Here is an 18,630-nt window from a genome sequence, read left to right as displayed (position 1 = left end):
ACAACAGCCCACAATATGGTACTGTGTAACACACCGCTGTATGTGACGGACCTCACAAATACATGTATTATATAAGTGAGGTACACAGAAAAACGCCCTTACCCCACACACCTGCCGGGCCGTAGGAGAAGGAAAGGGATAGTGATAAGATGACAGTTAAGTAGAAATTAGCACAGACAGGCAGCACTAGCAAAAGTCACATACCATGCAGGAGGATAATACTCACTGCACCTTTCACTACAATCAACCTCCCAGATTCAGTGTCTGGGAGGGCTATAGCGCTGCGTACACTGAGCCTGATTCAAACCCGCTCGCAAGCGCTATGGCGGGCAAACCGTCGCTCCGAGTCTCGTACCAAAGGGGGCGTGTTGTCGATGTTGAGTGACAGCACGCCCCCTTTGGTGGGCGGGCCGGGGGAGTGGCTGCCCAGACAGAGGCGTTCCCATGGGAACGCCTACCGTCTGGGGCCGGCCCCGCTGACATCACAAGTGATGTCAGTGGGAGAGCTTTCAGCTCTGTTAGAGCCGAAAGCTCTCTGGGGCTTGCGGCAACGAGACCCTACCACAAGGGTCTCTTCTCAAGCCCGATGGTCTTGACCATCGCGACCATCTTCCTGGCCGCTCGCTATAGCTGTGGGTGGTCACCCACAGCTATGCGAGCGGCCAGGAGGCCGCTCTAAAAAAAAAAAAACACAGAAGGCCGGCCCAGATTCAGAGCGAGCGCTCTGTCCCAGCGTCTGGCTCGGAATCAGGCCCACTGTCCTTTAGCGGGGGAGAGGTATGCAGGGGGACCGGTCCATGCACCGCCTGGGAGATCTGCGTTTGCCAGAGAAGATGGCCGCCGGAGAGCTCAGAGGAGGTGTTGCCGCAGGAGGATCAGCTCAGCGACGTCAGCGCACGAGAGAAGGCGCGCTGAGCTGAGGGGAGGAGCCGCTAAACCAGGGAAGGCTGCCTCCCCTGGCTAGTGATTAACCCCAGGGACGCTGGTTCCCTTCCAGCCATTGCTCCCTGGTGGTCCAGCGGGGTATACCTGAAGAGGGGGAGCCCGCCACCGCTACTAGCACCGCCGGTCCGTCCCCAGAGAACGCTGAGAGAGTGCCTTTTCCTCGCGGGCAACGCATTGCGCTGCACGCGGCTTACCTGGCCCAGTGATTCCGGCAGCAGGAGGTCCCGGAGCCCTGCTAGTACTGACTCCAGGGTCCCGCTGCGATCACCAGATCAGTACTGGCGTTGCAGCGCCAGCGGGGTTGTTGGAGCAGCAGCTTAGACGTATAGAAGGACAGTCTGATGCTGCCGCTCTGAAGAAGTAAAAATAAAGATATTTTTATATTAAAATAATAAAAAAAAAAAAAATTATTAAGTTTAGGGGCTGCACATGCAGCCCCACCACCCCAGGGTGATCAGACTCCGGCCGGGCACCAACTAAAACGGAGGTGCCTGTGACTCGGGGGCGGGGTATAGAGGAGGATGGACCCAAGTGCATCCTGGGAGCAGCAAAAGCTTTAACTGCGTTGTGCCTGTGGACTCAGATCCAGCTATACCCCAAGGTCAACCCTGTGGACCCCCTATGGACCCTGAAGTAGAATGCACAGGTGCCCCAAGCCATGGGGCTTGCTGCTGAAAATGTTTGCGGTAGTTGCAAAAGAAATCTCTCATCCATGATCCTCCTGCCCTTCCCAGCACATCCCAGTAGCTGGGTTGTGGTGACACTGGTGAGATGCAGGGGACAGAAGTGAGAAGCCGGGCATAGTGGTGAGATGCAAAGGCCTGTGGTAAGAAAAAAGTGAGAAGTAGGGCCTGGTGGTGAAATATAGGCTGCTGTGGTGAAATGCAGGGGACTGAGGTGACATGGTGTAGGATGGTGTGAGATACAGGGGGCTGTGGTGAGATACAGGGGGCTGTGGTCACATGGTGTAGGCTATGAGAAGCAGGGCCCGGTGGTGAAATATAGGCTGCTGTGGTGAAATGCAGGGGGCAGTGGCGAGATGCAGGGGGCTGTTGTACGATGTAGGGAACAGGAGTAAGAAGCAGGATGCTGTTGTGAGATGGAGGGGACTATGGTCACATGGTGTAGGTTGTTATTAGATACAGGGGGCTGTGGTCACATGGTGTAGGTTATTAGATACAGGGGGCTGTGGTCACATGGTGTAGGTTGTTATGAGATGCAGGGGGCTCTGGTCACATGGTGTAGGTGGTTATGAGATGCAGGGGACTGTGGTCACATGGTGTAGGTGGTTATGAGATGCAGGGGGCTGTGGTGAGATACAGGGGGCTGTGGTCACATGGTGTAGGTTGTTATGAGATGCAGGGGGCTGTGGCAAGACAAAATTGCTTCAGTGCAAGGTCGGGGCAGGTTGCTAGTATAATATACAGAAACACCACAGTGGCTCTGGGCACCAATGCCATTTCAATGATCAGTAGATTAGGTGTAATGCACTTTGCAAGTTTAGCCTTTTTTCTAAACCATAACGAATACCATACACTGAAGGGCCAAAAGTCATGGGATAGATGCCCATTATCGTGCAGGACCCTCTCTAGCCTGGCGAAATGCAGCAACGCGAAGTGGCATTGATTCCACAAGTGGGCGGAAGATATCTGGAGAGATGGGTGACCCATGCCACCTGGATAACTTCCCACAGCTCCCTGATCTTTGTAGGTGCAGGATCTTGGGTGCGAGTTAACCTCTTCACCACCTCCCATACATGCTCAATTGGTTTCGTGTCTGGCACATGTGGTGGCCACATCATTTGTCGGAACTCTCCAAAATGCTCCTTGAACAAATTCTGGACAACTTGGGGCTGATGACACGGTGCATTATCCTGCTGGAATATTCCATCATTGTGGGGGTACATAAAGTCCATGAAGGTTTGCAAATGGTCACCAAGCAATGCAACATAGCGGTTACCGGACAATGACGTGTTCAGGCGTACCAGCGGACCTGACCCATGCCACGTGAACACCCCCGAACATTATGGAACCACCACCAACCAGTATAGTGCCTTGTTGACAACTATGGTCCATGGCCTCATTGGGTCTGCATCACACCCCAACCCTACTATCCGCCCGAAACAACGAACGGTGTCTCAAAAGGACCGCGCTACATGTTGCCAGTCCTCCATGGTCCAGTTAGTAAGGTCACAAGCCTACTGTGTCCGGTCTCCTACTGTGTCCGGTCTCCTACTGTGTCCGGTCTCCTACTGTTAACAGGGGCGCTCTTGGTGGGTCCTCGGCTCCCATACCCCATGGAAGCTAAAGAATGCGTCGCTGATCTGCTGGATATGCGTCTATCACATACACGTTCAGTGCAGGAGGTACCACAGTGTCGCTTGTCTGTTACCACGGATAATTCTGGCCAGACAACGCTGGTCATGTTCATTAAGCACCTGTGGTCGGCTCTGCTTCTGTGCTGTCCACGGTGGGTGGTAATGCCTTCCAGGAGGTATTCCTGGTACACACGTGACACTGTAGATTGAGGAATGTTAAATGTCTGCACAACTTTGGAAATTGAATGTCCCATCCGTCGGGCACCCACTATGCGATAATTCCTGTTGCATTGCCATAAGCAGCCTAGATGATGTACACACTGACTCACGAGACGTCCGATCACAACTGGTGCAGGTCTGGGCATTTCCAAGACGTCACAGTACAGCGTCACCACCTACCTTTACATACTGCTAATCCATCACTTCAGTGTACATAAACAGTATGCGAGGCACCCAAAGTACACCTACAGAGAGAACAAACAAACTCCACATACATAAAGACCTAGTCTGAATTGAACCCACAACTGCAGATCTTTGGAGGAGCAATGCTAACCACTGTGTCACCATTTGCCAATCTTTGCTGAAAGACATTACAAGAGAAACCCATAAGTAGACTCATAGCCACATCTTAGAATGCATATATTATGCACCATCTACACACACACACACACACACACACACACGAAGCTGAAAGATTGACAATACATCGGGGAAAGGGATTGGCGGATAATGATGGAGATAAATAACCATGACCTAGCAACTGACCGGTCCTATATACTAATATACAACAGGGGATCTATTCTGTAATAATATATAACAGGAAGTCAGATGGTACCTAGATTATAATATATAATGGGATCACAATACGTTACAGCTCCGTCTCCTCACCGCACATTCCGGGTCACTTACCTGTCTGGGGTGATCTGGTCTCCCGGCTGTTTTGTAGATTTTCATTAGAGGCTGAAGAATTTCTGTCCCTCCAAGGTTGGCCTCCATCTCATTAACCTTCTTCACAGCCTCCTCCATGGATGTCTGTGTGTACTGCACACTCTCCCTGAGGGGTACCGACAATTATTACAGTATGTACTGTACAGCCACAGTATAACGGGGGCCCTCCCATGTACAGCCGCAGTATAACAGGGGGTCCTCCCATGTACAGCCGCAGTATAACAGGGGGTCCTCCCATGTACAGCCGCAGTATAACAGGGGGTCCTCCCATGTACAACTACTATTGTATAACGGGGGTCCTCCCATGTACAGCCACAGTATAACGGGGGTCCTCCCATGTACAGCCACAGTATAACGGGGGTCCTCCCATGTACAGCCACAGTATAACGGGGGTCCTCCCATGTACAGCCACAGTATAACCGGGGCCCTCCCATGTACAGCCACAGTATAACGGGGGCCCTCCCATGTACAGCCACAGTATAACAGGGGGTCCTCCCATGTACAGCTATAGTATAACGGGGGTCCTCCCATGTACAGCCACAGTATAACAGGGGGTCCTCCCATGTACAACTACTATTGTATAACGGGGTCCTCCCATGTACAACTACTATTGTATAACGGGGGTCCTCCCATGTACAGCCACAGTATAACCGGGGCCCTCCCATGTACAGCCACAGTATAACGGGGGTCCTCCCATGTACAGCCACAGTATAACGGGGGCCCTCCCATGTACAGCCACAGTATAACGGGGGGCCCTTCTTATATATAGCTATAGTTTTATTATCCTTTCTTTATATGGTGCCAGAAGGGGTCAGCAGTGCTGTACATAACCGTAGCAGTCATAATATACCTATTTGCCCAGCCAGTCCACTTCAATACTAGCCAAGTAGGCTTCCCATGTCAAAGGACCAAATCTCACCGCTGTACAGGGTAGCATTTATTGTATAGGGCACAGTAAAAAAGTAACATTATATATTTAGCCAGGGGGATAATGATTTAGACCAGGGGAGTCCAAACTACACCCAAACAAAACGTGGCCTGCCATATGCAGCAATCTGGCCCACTCACCGTCCTGCAGTTTGGACGTTGAGGCGTCGCACTGGGTCCTAAAGGGTGTGGCCCTCGTGTTGACATGGGTGAGTTAAATGATTTGGCTACTCTTTCCCGACCTTCTGAAGCAGATAGCCTTGAAATACGTTGTGCCAGCTCAGCTGGTCACCTACACAGCAGCTGGGGCAGATCCTATACCTCATCCATCCTGCACAGCAGCCGCTGCATAGCTGGGCATAAATAGCTGGGGTACATCTTACATCAGAGCCTTCTTGCACAAACAGCGGCTCTTCTGGACCCAACCTCCCAGCTGACCACCCTGCCGGTGGCCGGGGCCAGATCATACTTTCTAGTGGCAGTCCGGGGTTCTCTCTCTGCAGGGGATCTGGGGCCAGCTCGTGCGATAATGGAGCCAACAGGTTGCATTTCAGATACCTGCCGCTAATTGCAACCGGTGATTCATCTAGGACAGCAGCTGTCACCAACCACTGTCCCTAATTGTCCCCAAGTCCCAGGAAAACCACCCTCTCTCTCTCTCTCTCCATTTTGGAAAATCGCAAATGTGGTTTGCAGCTCGCTATGAAATGCTGTGGACATTGCAAAATCTCTTTGTTGCTAATGTTTTACTTGTGTATTCTTATTTAATGTTACTTATTAATAAATGTGTCTATATCATATCTTTTTTTATTTAAACAACTGTTTTTTCCCAAGGAACCACCAACGCCTAACACGCCTGGTTGTTTGCGGTGACAGATCGGCAGCCAGTAACACAGAGTTTGTGGTATATCTATAGCTTGTTATACTCACGGGAAGAAGGACTCAAAGTCAGACCCGAATCCAAAGACATTGAAGTAACATCCGAGGGGCAAACTCTTCAATAGAAGAACCAGGGTCTCCTGGAGAGAAGAGACAGAGCAGGTTGGGTAAGAAGTATGTGTTAGTCAACAAAAATAAATGCATACACTGCGAATACATACATACATAACTTTATAATGCACAATCATGGACCATAGTATACCATATACAATGAGCACTCCAAACTGAGCAGTCGGGGCAGCTTAAGAGAAACACACACACACGCGCACACACACACACACACACACACACACGGTGTTTCATTGTTGTGTTAGTTAAATCCTTTTAGACAATAGAATAACTGCAAACACCACAATAGTATTAGGGAGAATATTGCTGAGTAGCAATTCCAGCTTTAATCTCTCACCCGTGTAAAAGAATACAAAGTTTACACTAACCCTAAAATCCCTTCCTCAGAATCCATCTGGGGGACACTGCATGATTTGACTGCGGGACCTCACAAAACAAGCCAATCAGGGTGGTGGGAGTGCCGCACATAAAACCTTACCGTCAAAACTTGCATCACATGAACCAAAAGTATGGAACAGAATTTCACGAAGGTATGTACAGAAGACCAGGTAACAGCTTGGCACAGCTGTTCTATCGAGGCCCCATGGCGAACCACCCAGGAAGCTCCGATGGTGCAAGTGGAATGAGCTCGGAGGAAGGCAAGAACGGGCCCATCTGAAGAGAGGTAAGCCTGATGTTAGGTAGAGGTGATCAACCAAGCAATGGAATTTTTAGATGCTGGCCAACCGCACTTTGCGGCATCTATGAGCACCAACAAAGAGCCTGTGCACCTAAGGGAAGACGTACGATCAATGCAAATCCTCAAAGCCTACTAAAACCCTCATACACTACTGTAACCTCCTCCTATCTGGTCTCCCCAAATCCCACCTCTCTCCTCTCCGGTCTGTCCTCAATGCTGCTGCTCGGCTCATCTTCCTCTCCTACAAGCCCTCCACTAGCTCCCCTTCCCTTTCAGAACCCAATTCAAGGTTCTCACACTCACTTAAAAAGCCCTCACTCAATCTTATCCCATTTATATCCTCCCTTAACTCTCCTGTTCGCCATCTCCAGGTTCAACCAATGCACGCCGCCAACAGAATACTTCCTCACTCTTGCCTCCAAGATTTGCTCACTCTCCCCACCTCTCTACAAGTCATTCAAACAGGCTCTTAAGATGGGAGCTGGAAGGCTATAATGAAGTAGTAGGTATTAACTTGCATCTCCATGCTCCTAGTCTACCCCATCTGTGTCACACCTGATGGTCTGCCCCTCCCCTTTAGAATGTAAGCTCTTATGAGCAGGGCCTTCTACCCTCTTGTGCTTCTCCTTACTTTAATCTAATTCTTACTCCCCACTAGGGCACCTAACACTTAGAGGGGTATTCAATATGAAACGTTAACTTCGGCAGTGAAGTTAACGTTTCATATCGGAGTTTTTTTCTGCGTTAAGTCTGGTGCGCGCTCCCGCTTATCCCTGTATTCAATATAAAATTAACGAAAACGGGAAACTCCGAAGTTGGATTTGCGTAAAGTTACGAATTTTTCCTTAAAATAATTGTAGGACCCCCCTAAAGTTGTAAAAACATGGGGGAACACTATGGGTACCCCCGTTTTAGCCTTTAATTGAAAGTCGGGGATTTAAATAGCCGCAGCAGGTGTTTTTTCCCCGACATTGAAGAAGTGATGCAGAAGAGCACTTAGGTAATTTTTTTCGTTTTTTTTTAAGTGGTCCCATCAAATTTGGGGTACATGAAAATGGGTAGTAGCATATTTTGATGTCCCTAAAGTAAGTTTTTAAAAATTCTGCATTTGTGCACCTGCCGCTATAAATCTATTCTTCAAAACACGTGCTGCTATAAATCTATTCTAGAAAACACCTGCCGCTAATAATCTATTCTATAATACACCTGCCGCATACTTGCAGAATAGCCCTGAACCTATTTCCCTATTGTTTAACAATTTTTCAAGTTATTTTTTGGGGTGTCCCTATTTTTTTTTTTTTTGACACAGTTCACTCAGGGGTGCACCCCTAAACACCAATTCTGCACTTTTTCGACACCTATTCAACGGTGAAAAGTTATCCCCGTTTTTTATCAAAGACTTTTCAAAACTGCGATAAGTCTTTGATATTGAATACAGTGTAAAACTAAAACCTGCGGTAATGACGTCATAGCTCCGATATTAACACAAAAACGATGTTATCGCACCCATATTGAATACCCCTGTTAGTTGCTTACGCTCTGCTGCTTATGTGGGTGTTATGGTCACTAATGTAGCAATGTATATTATCCATGTCCTTGTCCTACAAGTCTTTGGTCACATATGCGTTTATATATTTTGTAAGGTTCTGAATTAGAAGAATAAAAGCCCTGACCAGGTACAAGAGAGCAAAAGCGGAAGCTGGCGTTCCTGACGAAGCCCCTGGAAAATGATGTCCTAATATGTGGAACTTAGAAACCACATTCGGTAATAGATCTGTAAATTGATCGGCTTACTAGAGCGGAGCATAGTGTGAACCACTGGTCTAGACAATCCACAAGCCCTCAGGATCTGGGATCAAGACCCACGCCATGAGTTGCACGACTACTTCTTGTGCCACCCTGCTCGTTTATGCAAGCCACAGTAGAGTTGTTATCCTATTGAATCTGAATGGTCTTTGCCCCGGAGTTCTGACTGAGCCTGAAGGAGGGCATATCGGAGAGGGTGGATTCTTTATATGATCAAAGACATTGAAACTGAAGGCCCTTGTGTAACAGTGCCCCAGTCTGTCAAAGTTGAGCAAGCACAAAAAGTGACAGACGTGTCCAAGGGGAGAGTAGCAAGAGTCGTCTGTTCAAACTGTATCCCGCCCTGGACCACTGTTGTAAAATCTGACTGCCCGCTGCCCCCAAGTTCCCTCCCCTGCAGCCGCAAAGTAAGGTGACCCGGCCGATGCATGGGCTGGGTCACCTCCATCCCAACTGCCCGCTGCCCTCACGCCGCTTTTAAAAGTATCAGAAAAACGTGAATGTCCCTATTTTTATACAAGGAGGCAAATTTTATCCATGGAGGGAGACACCTTGGAAAGGCACCTTCCAATATTAAGGGCCCACATACTGTAGGCTCAGTAGAAGAATCCAAAAGGAGAGTGGAGGGATCTGATTGGGAACAAGGAAGATTGGAGTCACTGACCTCAGTTTGGAGATCTACTCTCCACCTAAGCTCCTCAATAGCTTGAGCCATGGACCTAGCCCACCCTGGAACCCCTGGCTTGTCCATCACACCTCCCGACATCTGAAAAATCTGTCACAGGCTGCACAGAGGACCCCTAGCTCTGTGCCACCCGATCATTTTTCTATTGCGCACGCATAATACAAAAGGCAGAGAAGGGACTGGCTTACATTTAGAAGCTTTTTCTGGCCTTCCTAGCAACAGGACAGTATAGAAAGAGAAGACAGACAACAGACGGATCCTGCCTAAGGTCTATGGGCAACTGATGCAAGGTACAGTAGAAACAAAACAATTCTGCAACAAATGCACAGTCTGCTGCATAAACAGCCAAAATGTATTCATATAAATAAAGCAGCAATACCCCTGGCTACACTTCTACAAGAGTAGTGCAAGGTAGGATACAATTCCCCCTTCCGCGAAAGGGGGAGATAACTACGCGAGGGAGAGGGGAGGCGAGGGAGATTGAGTTAGATATCAATAAAACTAGTAACCTGGTGATGTTCAGCCTATTTAAATTGCTGTAATTGCTAAGATAATATTGTATCAATTAAATGTCCTTGTGCATTTGCCTTTTACAACTCAACAAATCGCTTATTACCCTCCCCGACCCAACCATCCAATTCTCCATTTCTAGTATTGTGGCAGCGCAAATCATATTTTTGAAAATGCAGAAAGTGTAATAAAGTTCTAACAGGTTTGAGACAAGGACATGGGAAGGTATCACCTGGACAACCACATACAGAGAGGTTATACATACAGGGGGAGAGCGCGTGCACACAGTACAGTACAGGGGGAGGGGAGAGCGCGTGCACACAGTACAGGGGGAGGGGAGAGCGCGTGCACACAGTACAGTACAGGGGGAGGGGAGAGCGCGTGCACACAGTACAGGGGGAGGGGAGAGCGCGTGCACACAGTACAGTACAGGGGGAGGGGAGAGCGCGTGCACACAGTACAGTACAGGGGGAGGGGAGAGCGCGTGCACACAGTACAGTACAGGGGGAGGGGAGAGCGCGTGCACACAGTACAGTACAGGGGGAGGGGAGAGCGCGTGCACACAGTACAGTACAGGGGGAGGGGAGAGCGCGTGCACACAGTACAGTACAGGGGGAGGGGAGAGCGCGTGCACACAGTACAGTACAGGGGGAGGGGAGAGCGCGTGCACACAGTACAGTACAGGGGGAGGGGAGAGCGCGTGCACACAGTACAGTACAGGGGGAGGGGAGAGCGCGTGCACACAGTACAGTACAGGGGGAGGGGAGAGCGCGTGCACACAGTACAGTACAGGGGGAGGGGAGAGCGCGTGCACACAGTACAGTACAGGGGGAGGGGAGAGCGCGTGCACACAGTACAGTACAGGGGGAGGGGAGAGCGCGTGCACACAGTACAGTACAGGGGGAGGGGAGAGCGCGTGCACACAGTACAGTACAGGGGGAGGGGAGAGCGCGTGCACACAGTACAGTACAGGGGGAGGGGAGAGCGCGTGCACACAGTACAGTACAGGGGGAGGGGAGAGCGCGTGCACACAGTACAGTACAGGGGGAGGGGAGAGCGCGTGCACACAGTACAGTACAGGGGGAGGGGAGAGCGCGTGCACACAGTACAGTACAGGGGGAGGGGAGAGCGCGTGCACACAGTACAGTACAGGGGGAGGGGAGAGCGCGTGCACACAGTACAGTACAGGGGGAGGGGAGAGCGCGTGCACACAGTACAGTACAGGGGGAGGGGAGAGCGCGTGCACACAGTACAGTACAGGGGGAGGGGAGAGCGCGTGCACACAGTACAGTACAGGGGGAGGGGAGAGCGCGTGCACACAGTACAGTACAGGGGGAGGGGAGAGCGCGTGCACACAGTACAGTACAGGGGGAGGGGAGAGCGCGTGCACACAGTACAGTACAGGGGGAGGGGAGAGCGCGTGCACACAGTACAGTACAGGGGGAGGGGAGAGCGCGTGCACACAGTACAGTACAGGGGGAGGGGAGAGCGCGTGCACACAGTACAGTACAGGGGGAGGGGAGAGCGCGTGCACACAGTACAGTACAGGGGGAGGGGAGAGCGCGTGCACACAGTACAGTACAGGGGGAGGGGAGAGCGCGTGCACACAGTACAGTACAGGGGGAGGGGAGAGCGCGTGCACACAGTACAGTACAGGGGGAGGGGAGAGCGCGTGCACACAGTACAGTACAGGGGGAGGGGAGAGCGCGTGCACACAGTACAGTACAGGGGGAGGGGAGAGCGCGTGCACACAGTACAGTACAGGGGGAGGGGAGAGCGCGTGCACACAGTACAGTACAGGGGGAGGGGAGAGCGCGTGCACACAGTACAGTACAGGGGGAGGGGAGAGCGCGTGCACACAGTACAGTACAGGGGGAGGGGAGAGCGCGTGCACACAGTACAGTACAGGGGGAGGGGAGAGCGCGTGCACACAGTACAGTACAGGGGGAGGGGAGAGCGCGTGCACACAGTACAGTACAGGGGGAGGGGAGAGCGCGTGCACACAGTACAGTACAGGGGGAGGGGAGAGCGCGTGCACACAGTACAGTACAGGGGGAGGGGAGAGCGCGTGCACACAGTACAGTACAGGGGGAGGGGAGAGCGCGTGCACACAGTACAGTACAGGGGGAGGGGAGAGCGCGTGCACACAGTACAGTACAGGGGGAGGGGAGAGCGCGTGCACACAGTACAGTACAGGGGGAGGGGAGAGCGCGTGCACACAGTACAGTACAGGGGGAGGGGAGAGCGCGTGCACACAGTACAGTACAGGGGGAGGGGAGAGCGCGTGCACACAGTACAGTACAGGGGGAGGGGAGAGCGCGTGCACACAGTACAGTACAGGGGGAGGGGAGAGCGCGTGCACACAGTACAGTACAGGGGGAGGGGAGAGCGCGTGCACACAGTACAGTACAGGGGGAGGGGAGAGCGCGTGCACACAGTACAGTACAGGGGGAGGGGAGAGCGCGTGCACACAGTACAGTACAGGGGGAGGGGAGAGCGCGTGCACACAGTACAGTACAGGGGGAGGGGAGAGCGCGTGCACACAGTACAGTACAGGGGGAGGGGAGAGCGCGTGCACACAGTACAGTACAGGGGGAGGGGAGAGCGCGTGCACACAGTACAGTACAGGGGGAGGGGAGAGCGCGTGCACACAGTACAGTACAGGGGGAGGGGAGAGCGCGTGCACACAGTACAGTACAGGGGGAGGGGAGAGCGCGTGCACACAGTACAGTACAGGGGGAGGGGAGAGCGCGTGCACACAGTACAGTACAGGGGGAGGAGAGAGTGCACACAGTACAGTACAGGGGGAGGAGAGAGTGCACACAGTACAGTACAGGGGGAGGGGAGAGCGCGTGCACACAGTACAGTACAGGGGGAGGGGAGAGCGCACACAGTACAGGGGAGAGTGCATCCATACAGGGAATGTGTGTGTGGTCTTTCTGTCAGTCTAAGACCTAGTAATGGAAACAGTCCCCCATACTGTATACTGTAAATAGTTTTTATATCATAACTGTAGATAACCCATAGCCATTCCCTGATGCTAATCATTAATATATAATATCCCTGTGTTGAACGTTCTCCTGTTTGCAATGACTCACAGGGGAGAAATGAGCTCCACAAGCATATAATACAATACTGGTTCTATAACCTAGTCCTATCTAAGTGCCCGGACACATGACCCATGTGGAATGCTCTGAAGTACTTTGAGAGTTTGTTAATTTAAGGCATTGGTGGAAACGGCTTTTGGCTCTATATAAAGATCACACGTATACTATATGTCTTCTGTGTGTATAACATCCGTGTGAGTCATCGCATCATCTCAGTCATGTGCAGCTGCTCTTCTAAGAGATGGTATTGTGCAACAAACATTACTGCTCCTAATAGATCCTGAACGACACCCATTATCTGCTGGCTTCCTGTGGCCTATGGAAAAATCTGGTATGGGTACAGGATGCCGGCGGTCAAAATCCCGACAGGGCTAGGATACTGTGGCCGGAGGTCGACCACACGTGATTAAAATGGCTGCCACAGCACTGAAGAGATTAACTCTCATGCCGTGGCACCATTTTTAAAAAGGACCTTTAGGCGCAGTGAGCCACGTACTGCGAATATATATATTTGAACAGGTTATATTCAATCTGCTGTGCGCAGTTGTGGAAATATACATTCCTTATAAGTGCATAGGCTGTACTTTTTTAAATGTATAGCCTATGCACTTATAAGTTATTTTGTTTTAGAAGGCTGTAACATTTAAGTCAAATGGTTTTGAGACCTTCTCACCTCCTAGTGACATGTTACTTATCCTGATGTTGTGACCAAACCTTTATTTACAGCACTTTCATTGAGATGCAATGCAGAGGTCTCCGGTGTGTCCCTATGTACAATACCCAGCAAGTTTGGGGAACGCAATGAGTTTGTGTAAGAACTTAGAAGGTGCTAAGACTCGGAAAGCCAAAACTGGTTTAGTCATAGACATGTGAAAGGACGAATGCAATAGAAATTTGCATTATATTTACCTTTTCAGAAACAGTATATGCTAACTCAGTTTGTGCTTAGGAAACCAAATGTTTTTGGGTGGTATCGAGGAAATAGATTTAATTTCTGTGAAATGTAAGACGCGTTTATGTTTTGTGAGATGGCCTGATTGGCTAAGAGGAACCCAGGGCGGACTTACCCCGTGGTCATGTGTATAGGAGTAGCATAAAAAAAGGGCTTCGTGCCTTGTAAAATTGTACCCCCGACAATCCTTTGTGGAGAAGAACTGCTGATTGATCAGATTTCTGCATGCTGATGTACCCTTCATCTGGAAGGACGGGTCTTTTTGAAGACCATTGAGCAATAAACATCTTGCCTTTACTACGATTGTATCTCCATCCTGCAACCAACAGAATTGCGCCAAACGCTATTCCGTTCTCCGGCCGTTCTGGGTGGAGCTCCGTGTCTCCAAGTTCAAGCCCTCTGCCAAGCTACAGTGCACAGCCTGGTCCATTGCGAGGGATCAGCAGACACCAATCAGGGGGTGTGGCCGCAGCTAGTCAACGCATACGCCAGCAGAGCGGTTCCAGGTGCCGAGGCAGGAGCCTGGGTGTTCGCAAGCGGTTCAGAGTGCCGATAGGAGGAGCTCGGTGGGGGCAGCATTATTACATCCACGGCGCAGTGGGCGGAGTCAGTGACAAGCAGTCACTGGTGGCAAGTGGGAATCCCTGATACCCCAAGTTGGGGGATCGAATCCCCAATCTGATCGGGAGTCGGCAAGAGGCCATCCGGTCACAGATACCAACAGGTGTCGGTAGGTATCCTAACCTTCTCCCCTTACTGCCCAACCCCAACCTTCTCCCCTTACTGCCCAACCCCGCTACTTACCTTTGGGATGCCACCACCGGTATTCCAAGTGTCGGCATCCCACGTGCAGGTATACTGAGCATATCCCTAAACTGTACCCATATTGCCCACGCTGGACTATGCAGATCTGGACTATGTATGAGCAGCTACTGTAGATCTTCTTTGAATGTAGAACAGGTTTCCCCTACAGTACAGAATATTAGCTGTGGCTGGGGAGCGAGAGCTACGGAATCTGGTTATATTCCAATGGTAGAAGTGTCACCATGACGACAATATGACAGTAAGTGTGTATGAATTTACCTCATACTGAGCTACATTAGAAGTTATATACTAAGGTACATGGCAGCCTGTGCAGCAAAGTGATCTCTTCAGATGCCCCCTCTCCCCGCTGTGTTCTGGCTGCCCCAGTCCCCTGCCCCTCCGGTCTTCAGAGAAGCTTCCCAGTGGTACACGCGCAGATTGAAGACAGGCTGTGAAGACTAACGGCAGACCGGAGGGGCGGGAGAAAAGTCTCTCACTTCCGAAAAACTTACTGCGCAGAAACAGCAGAATTTCAGGAGTAATAGTTTAGGGCAGGAGGTGTGATGAATGCGGCCTAAACTTTGTCTGAACTTGCAGCAAGTTCAAATCATAATTATCACTTACCATAAATATGTTATGATTAATGAACCCCAGAGAAATAAAATACCACCACACAAAACACAGGACCGCTGGACACCAGGCAGCGAGGACACATACAAACACCCATGTACCAGTCACAGGACACTATGACCCCCACAAACACCCACCCTAAATTATTAGTGACACGGAGGCCCCGGCACTGACCTTAGCACTCTGAATGCGCAGTGGAGCATTAGGCTCAGAGTTCATTGCACACTCCATACTCCCAGAGCGGTCCACAAGGAATATAAACTCTCCACAGCTGGACTGTTCCTGGCTCTCTGGGAAACTGGGGTAGAAATTCAACATCACGACAGAGTCGGTCATAATGGTCCCTATAGAATATAGAGGGGAAAGATGTGATGTATTATATAAATATTTATATACAGTGTACAGCAGATGTCCCTTAACTGACGAATTCTGTTTCCAAAAACCGCTCCAAAATTGTCGGTTTCTTTTAGGATTGAATTAGGTCAAGAACATAAATTTTCAAATAAAATAGTGATGGATAAGTTTAAAATTATTATTATTATTTTTTTTTTTTTTTTAAAAACACAGTATACCATAAAAATACAAAATTTTTATGTTATACTGTAGTGATGGCCATTGACATCTGTACCATCGATGGTTAAACCATCGTTAGAAGCCATCAATTTAGCGATTGGTCGAGGAGGTGTGTAGACCACAACTGCCAATGTTTCCTAATCAGTTGAGGGTTGCCATCGATTGTGCAACATTGATGCCCACCAGCAATGGCAAACTACTTGTTTTCCGTCAGACCATCGACTGTTTTGCAAACCATCGATGGTCGGTTGCATCCCTAATCAGAGGCGATGAGATAGAGATATACACACAATTTTAGTATGGCCTGGCCCTTTATAATAATGGGCATTATGGGGGAGGTGGAGGAGCAGCTGAGGCCAGAGGGAGTGGCCCGGGTACCTAGAACAGCCGCTGCTGCTTCCACTCAGCCAGTGAACACTATGTGATCACTGTTGTGCTGGAGCCGCAGCGGGAGGGTGTTCCGACGGCTGGCGGCCCGGCTACGCAGCGTCGGCTACCAGAGCCGCGCTGCTGCTTCTACACCGTGATCGCACTGATCACTGTGTTCCCGGAGGCGCAGCGGGACGGTGTCCCGCTGGCGGCTCCGATACATAGCAGCAGCGGCGGCTACCAGTGCAGTCGCTGCTGCTTCTCACTGAAGGGGGTGGGGCCAGCCGGGCTGCCCGATCACTGCTGGCCACAGTGATCGGGGTCACAGCAGCAGCCGGGGCTACATGAGTCCTGGCTGCTTCCTCTATTGAAGTACGCCGGGAGGGGGGTGCCAACGGTGCCCGATCACTGTGGCCAGCAGTGATCGGGACACAAAGAAGGGGGAGCCGCGGGTGTAGAGGGACCAGAAGGTCCCTCTGATATAGGCGGCAGTGGGAAGATTAACTTTCCATAGCCACCTAGTGGCCATTTCTGACTGGTCGTATCAGATACAACCATGTCAGGGAAAGCCCGGTCTGGTATGGTCGTATCTGATACGACCGTGCCAGGCAAGTGGTTAAATTATGCAAACTACATATAATTATTAGTCTACAGACAGAACAGACTCCTAACAAGCTTCCTGCTCAGAGCGCGGCTTCCAATAGGCACTAAGACAGGTCTACCCTGTATAGGGATCAGTACAGGATAGATATAAGGTGGATGGAGCCAGCATTAGCCTGTATAGCAGTAATTCCCAACCTCGGTCCTCAAGGCACACTAACAGTCCTGGTTTTAGTGGTATCCATGCTTGAGCACAGGTGGTTAAATAAAAATAAATGAGGTACTAATTAAGTCACCTGTGCTCAACTATGGCTATCCTTAAAACCTGGACTGTTAGTGTGCCTTGAGGACCGTGGTTGGGAACCCCTGCAGTATAGGGATCAGTATAACATGGATGAAGCCAGAATTAGCCTGGATAGGGATCAGTATAAGATGGGTGAAGCCAACATTAGCCTGGATAGGGATCTGTATAAAGGTGGATGGAGCCAGCATTAGCCTGGATAGGGATCAGTAGAAGGTGGATGGAGCCAGCATTAGCCTGGATAGGGATCTGTATAAAGGTGGATGGAGCCAGCATTAGCCTGGATAGGGATCAGTAGAAGGTGGATGGAGCCAGCATTAGCCTGGATAGGGATCAGTAGAAGGTGGATGGTGCCAGCATTAGCCTAGTGAGGGAGCAGTATAAGATGGATGGAGCCAGCATTAGCCTGGATAGGGATCTGTATAAAGGTGGATGGAGCCAGCATTAGCCTGGATAGGGATCAGTAGAAGGTGGATGGTGCCAGCATTAGCCTAGTGAGGGAGCAGTATAAGATGAATGGAGCCTGCATTAGCCGCAGTATAAGCCAATGTTTCAAACACACTTTCCAGGCATTAGGGATATCCCTCTTTCAGCATAGTGTTGTAAATCAAACTGACAAAAATGATAATTAAGCCACCTGTGCTCATGCATGGCTATCCTTAGTACCTGGACTGTGAGTAGTCATGAGGAGCAGGTTTGGGAGACACTGGTATAAGCACTAATAGTTCACAAGGGGTACATTGGGATCATATGTTTTGTATACATATATGCGGCATCCCAGAACAGAGATGTACCAATTCATTGGCTTGCTGGAGCTGCTCAGGTTGCTGCAGCTGTAATGAGTTATTGTCACAATTCATGCAGATAAGGTGTGCCCGGCATTTACATCCAACTCCAAAGCCCTACTCTATGTGGTTCTCTGCCCGCACCTCAGGAGGGTGCGAGCAGAAATGTGCCATCAGTGCAGACTCTGCGCTGGGCGCACAAAATTATTAAATGCAGTAAAAACGGTTTCGGTTGCAAACAATTCTGCATCCAGAGTCACTTAGCATAGAGCCCCTGCAGTTATCACACCTGGCATTGCCAAACACACCATTTCTTACTCCCAGGGACACGTTTCTATATTGGATAACTAGTAATTTGGTGAAGTATAATTAGATTTTAGAGGTGTTACCGATAATGCTGAGAGATGCACATAGTATATGTCACGGCCACTTATTGGGTCATTATTATGGTTATTTGTTGTTCTCTGAAAACAAAATCTATAAAATTCAATAAACCTTTAATTTTAAATAAATTTCATAATGTGTGCAATGTAGAGGCAAAATATTAATTAAAATAACAGATCGTAAGAATAATTGAAGTGTGAAAAAGAAATAAGAAAAGTGCTATTAAAAATCCTTTCACTGCTGGTCGCACTATATACGATTGTAATACTGATTGGTCTTTCCATCTATATCAGACACAAA

General features: G+C 49.9%; 1 protein-coding gene across 2 annotated transcripts in view; it reads right to left on the bottom strand.

Annotated features, from left to right (window-relative positions):
• LOC148481354 (von Willebrand factor A domain-containing protein 5A-like) overlaps nt 1-18,630 on the bottom strand; it is a 95,324-nt gene that overhangs the window by 49,961 nt on the left and 26,733 nt on the right. For both annotated transcript variants that reach the window (XM_088453598.1, XM_088453599.1), the window contains exons 7-9: nt 15,493-15,662; nt 6,068-6,156; nt 4,172-4,316 (exon numbers count right to left, since the gene is read on the bottom strand). In XM_088453598.1, coding sequence (XP_088309724.1) covers nt 4,172-4,316; nt 6,068-6,156; nt 15,493-15,662 — 404 coding nt within the window. The remainder of the gene's footprint in view (nt 1-4,171; nt 4,317-6,067; nt 6,157-15,492; nt 15,663-18,630) is intronic.

This window comes from Taudactylus pleione, unplaced genomic scaffold, assembly GCF_031769625.1.
Source record: "Taudactylus pleione unplaced genomic scaffold, aTauple2 ptg000584l, whole genome shotgun sequence".
NCBI lineage: Eukaryota > Metazoa > Chordata > Amphibia > Anura > Myobatrachidae > Taudactylus > Taudactylus pleione.
Note: the sequence above shows the minus strand (reverse complement) of the source record. Positions and strands in the feature narration are given on the sequence as shown.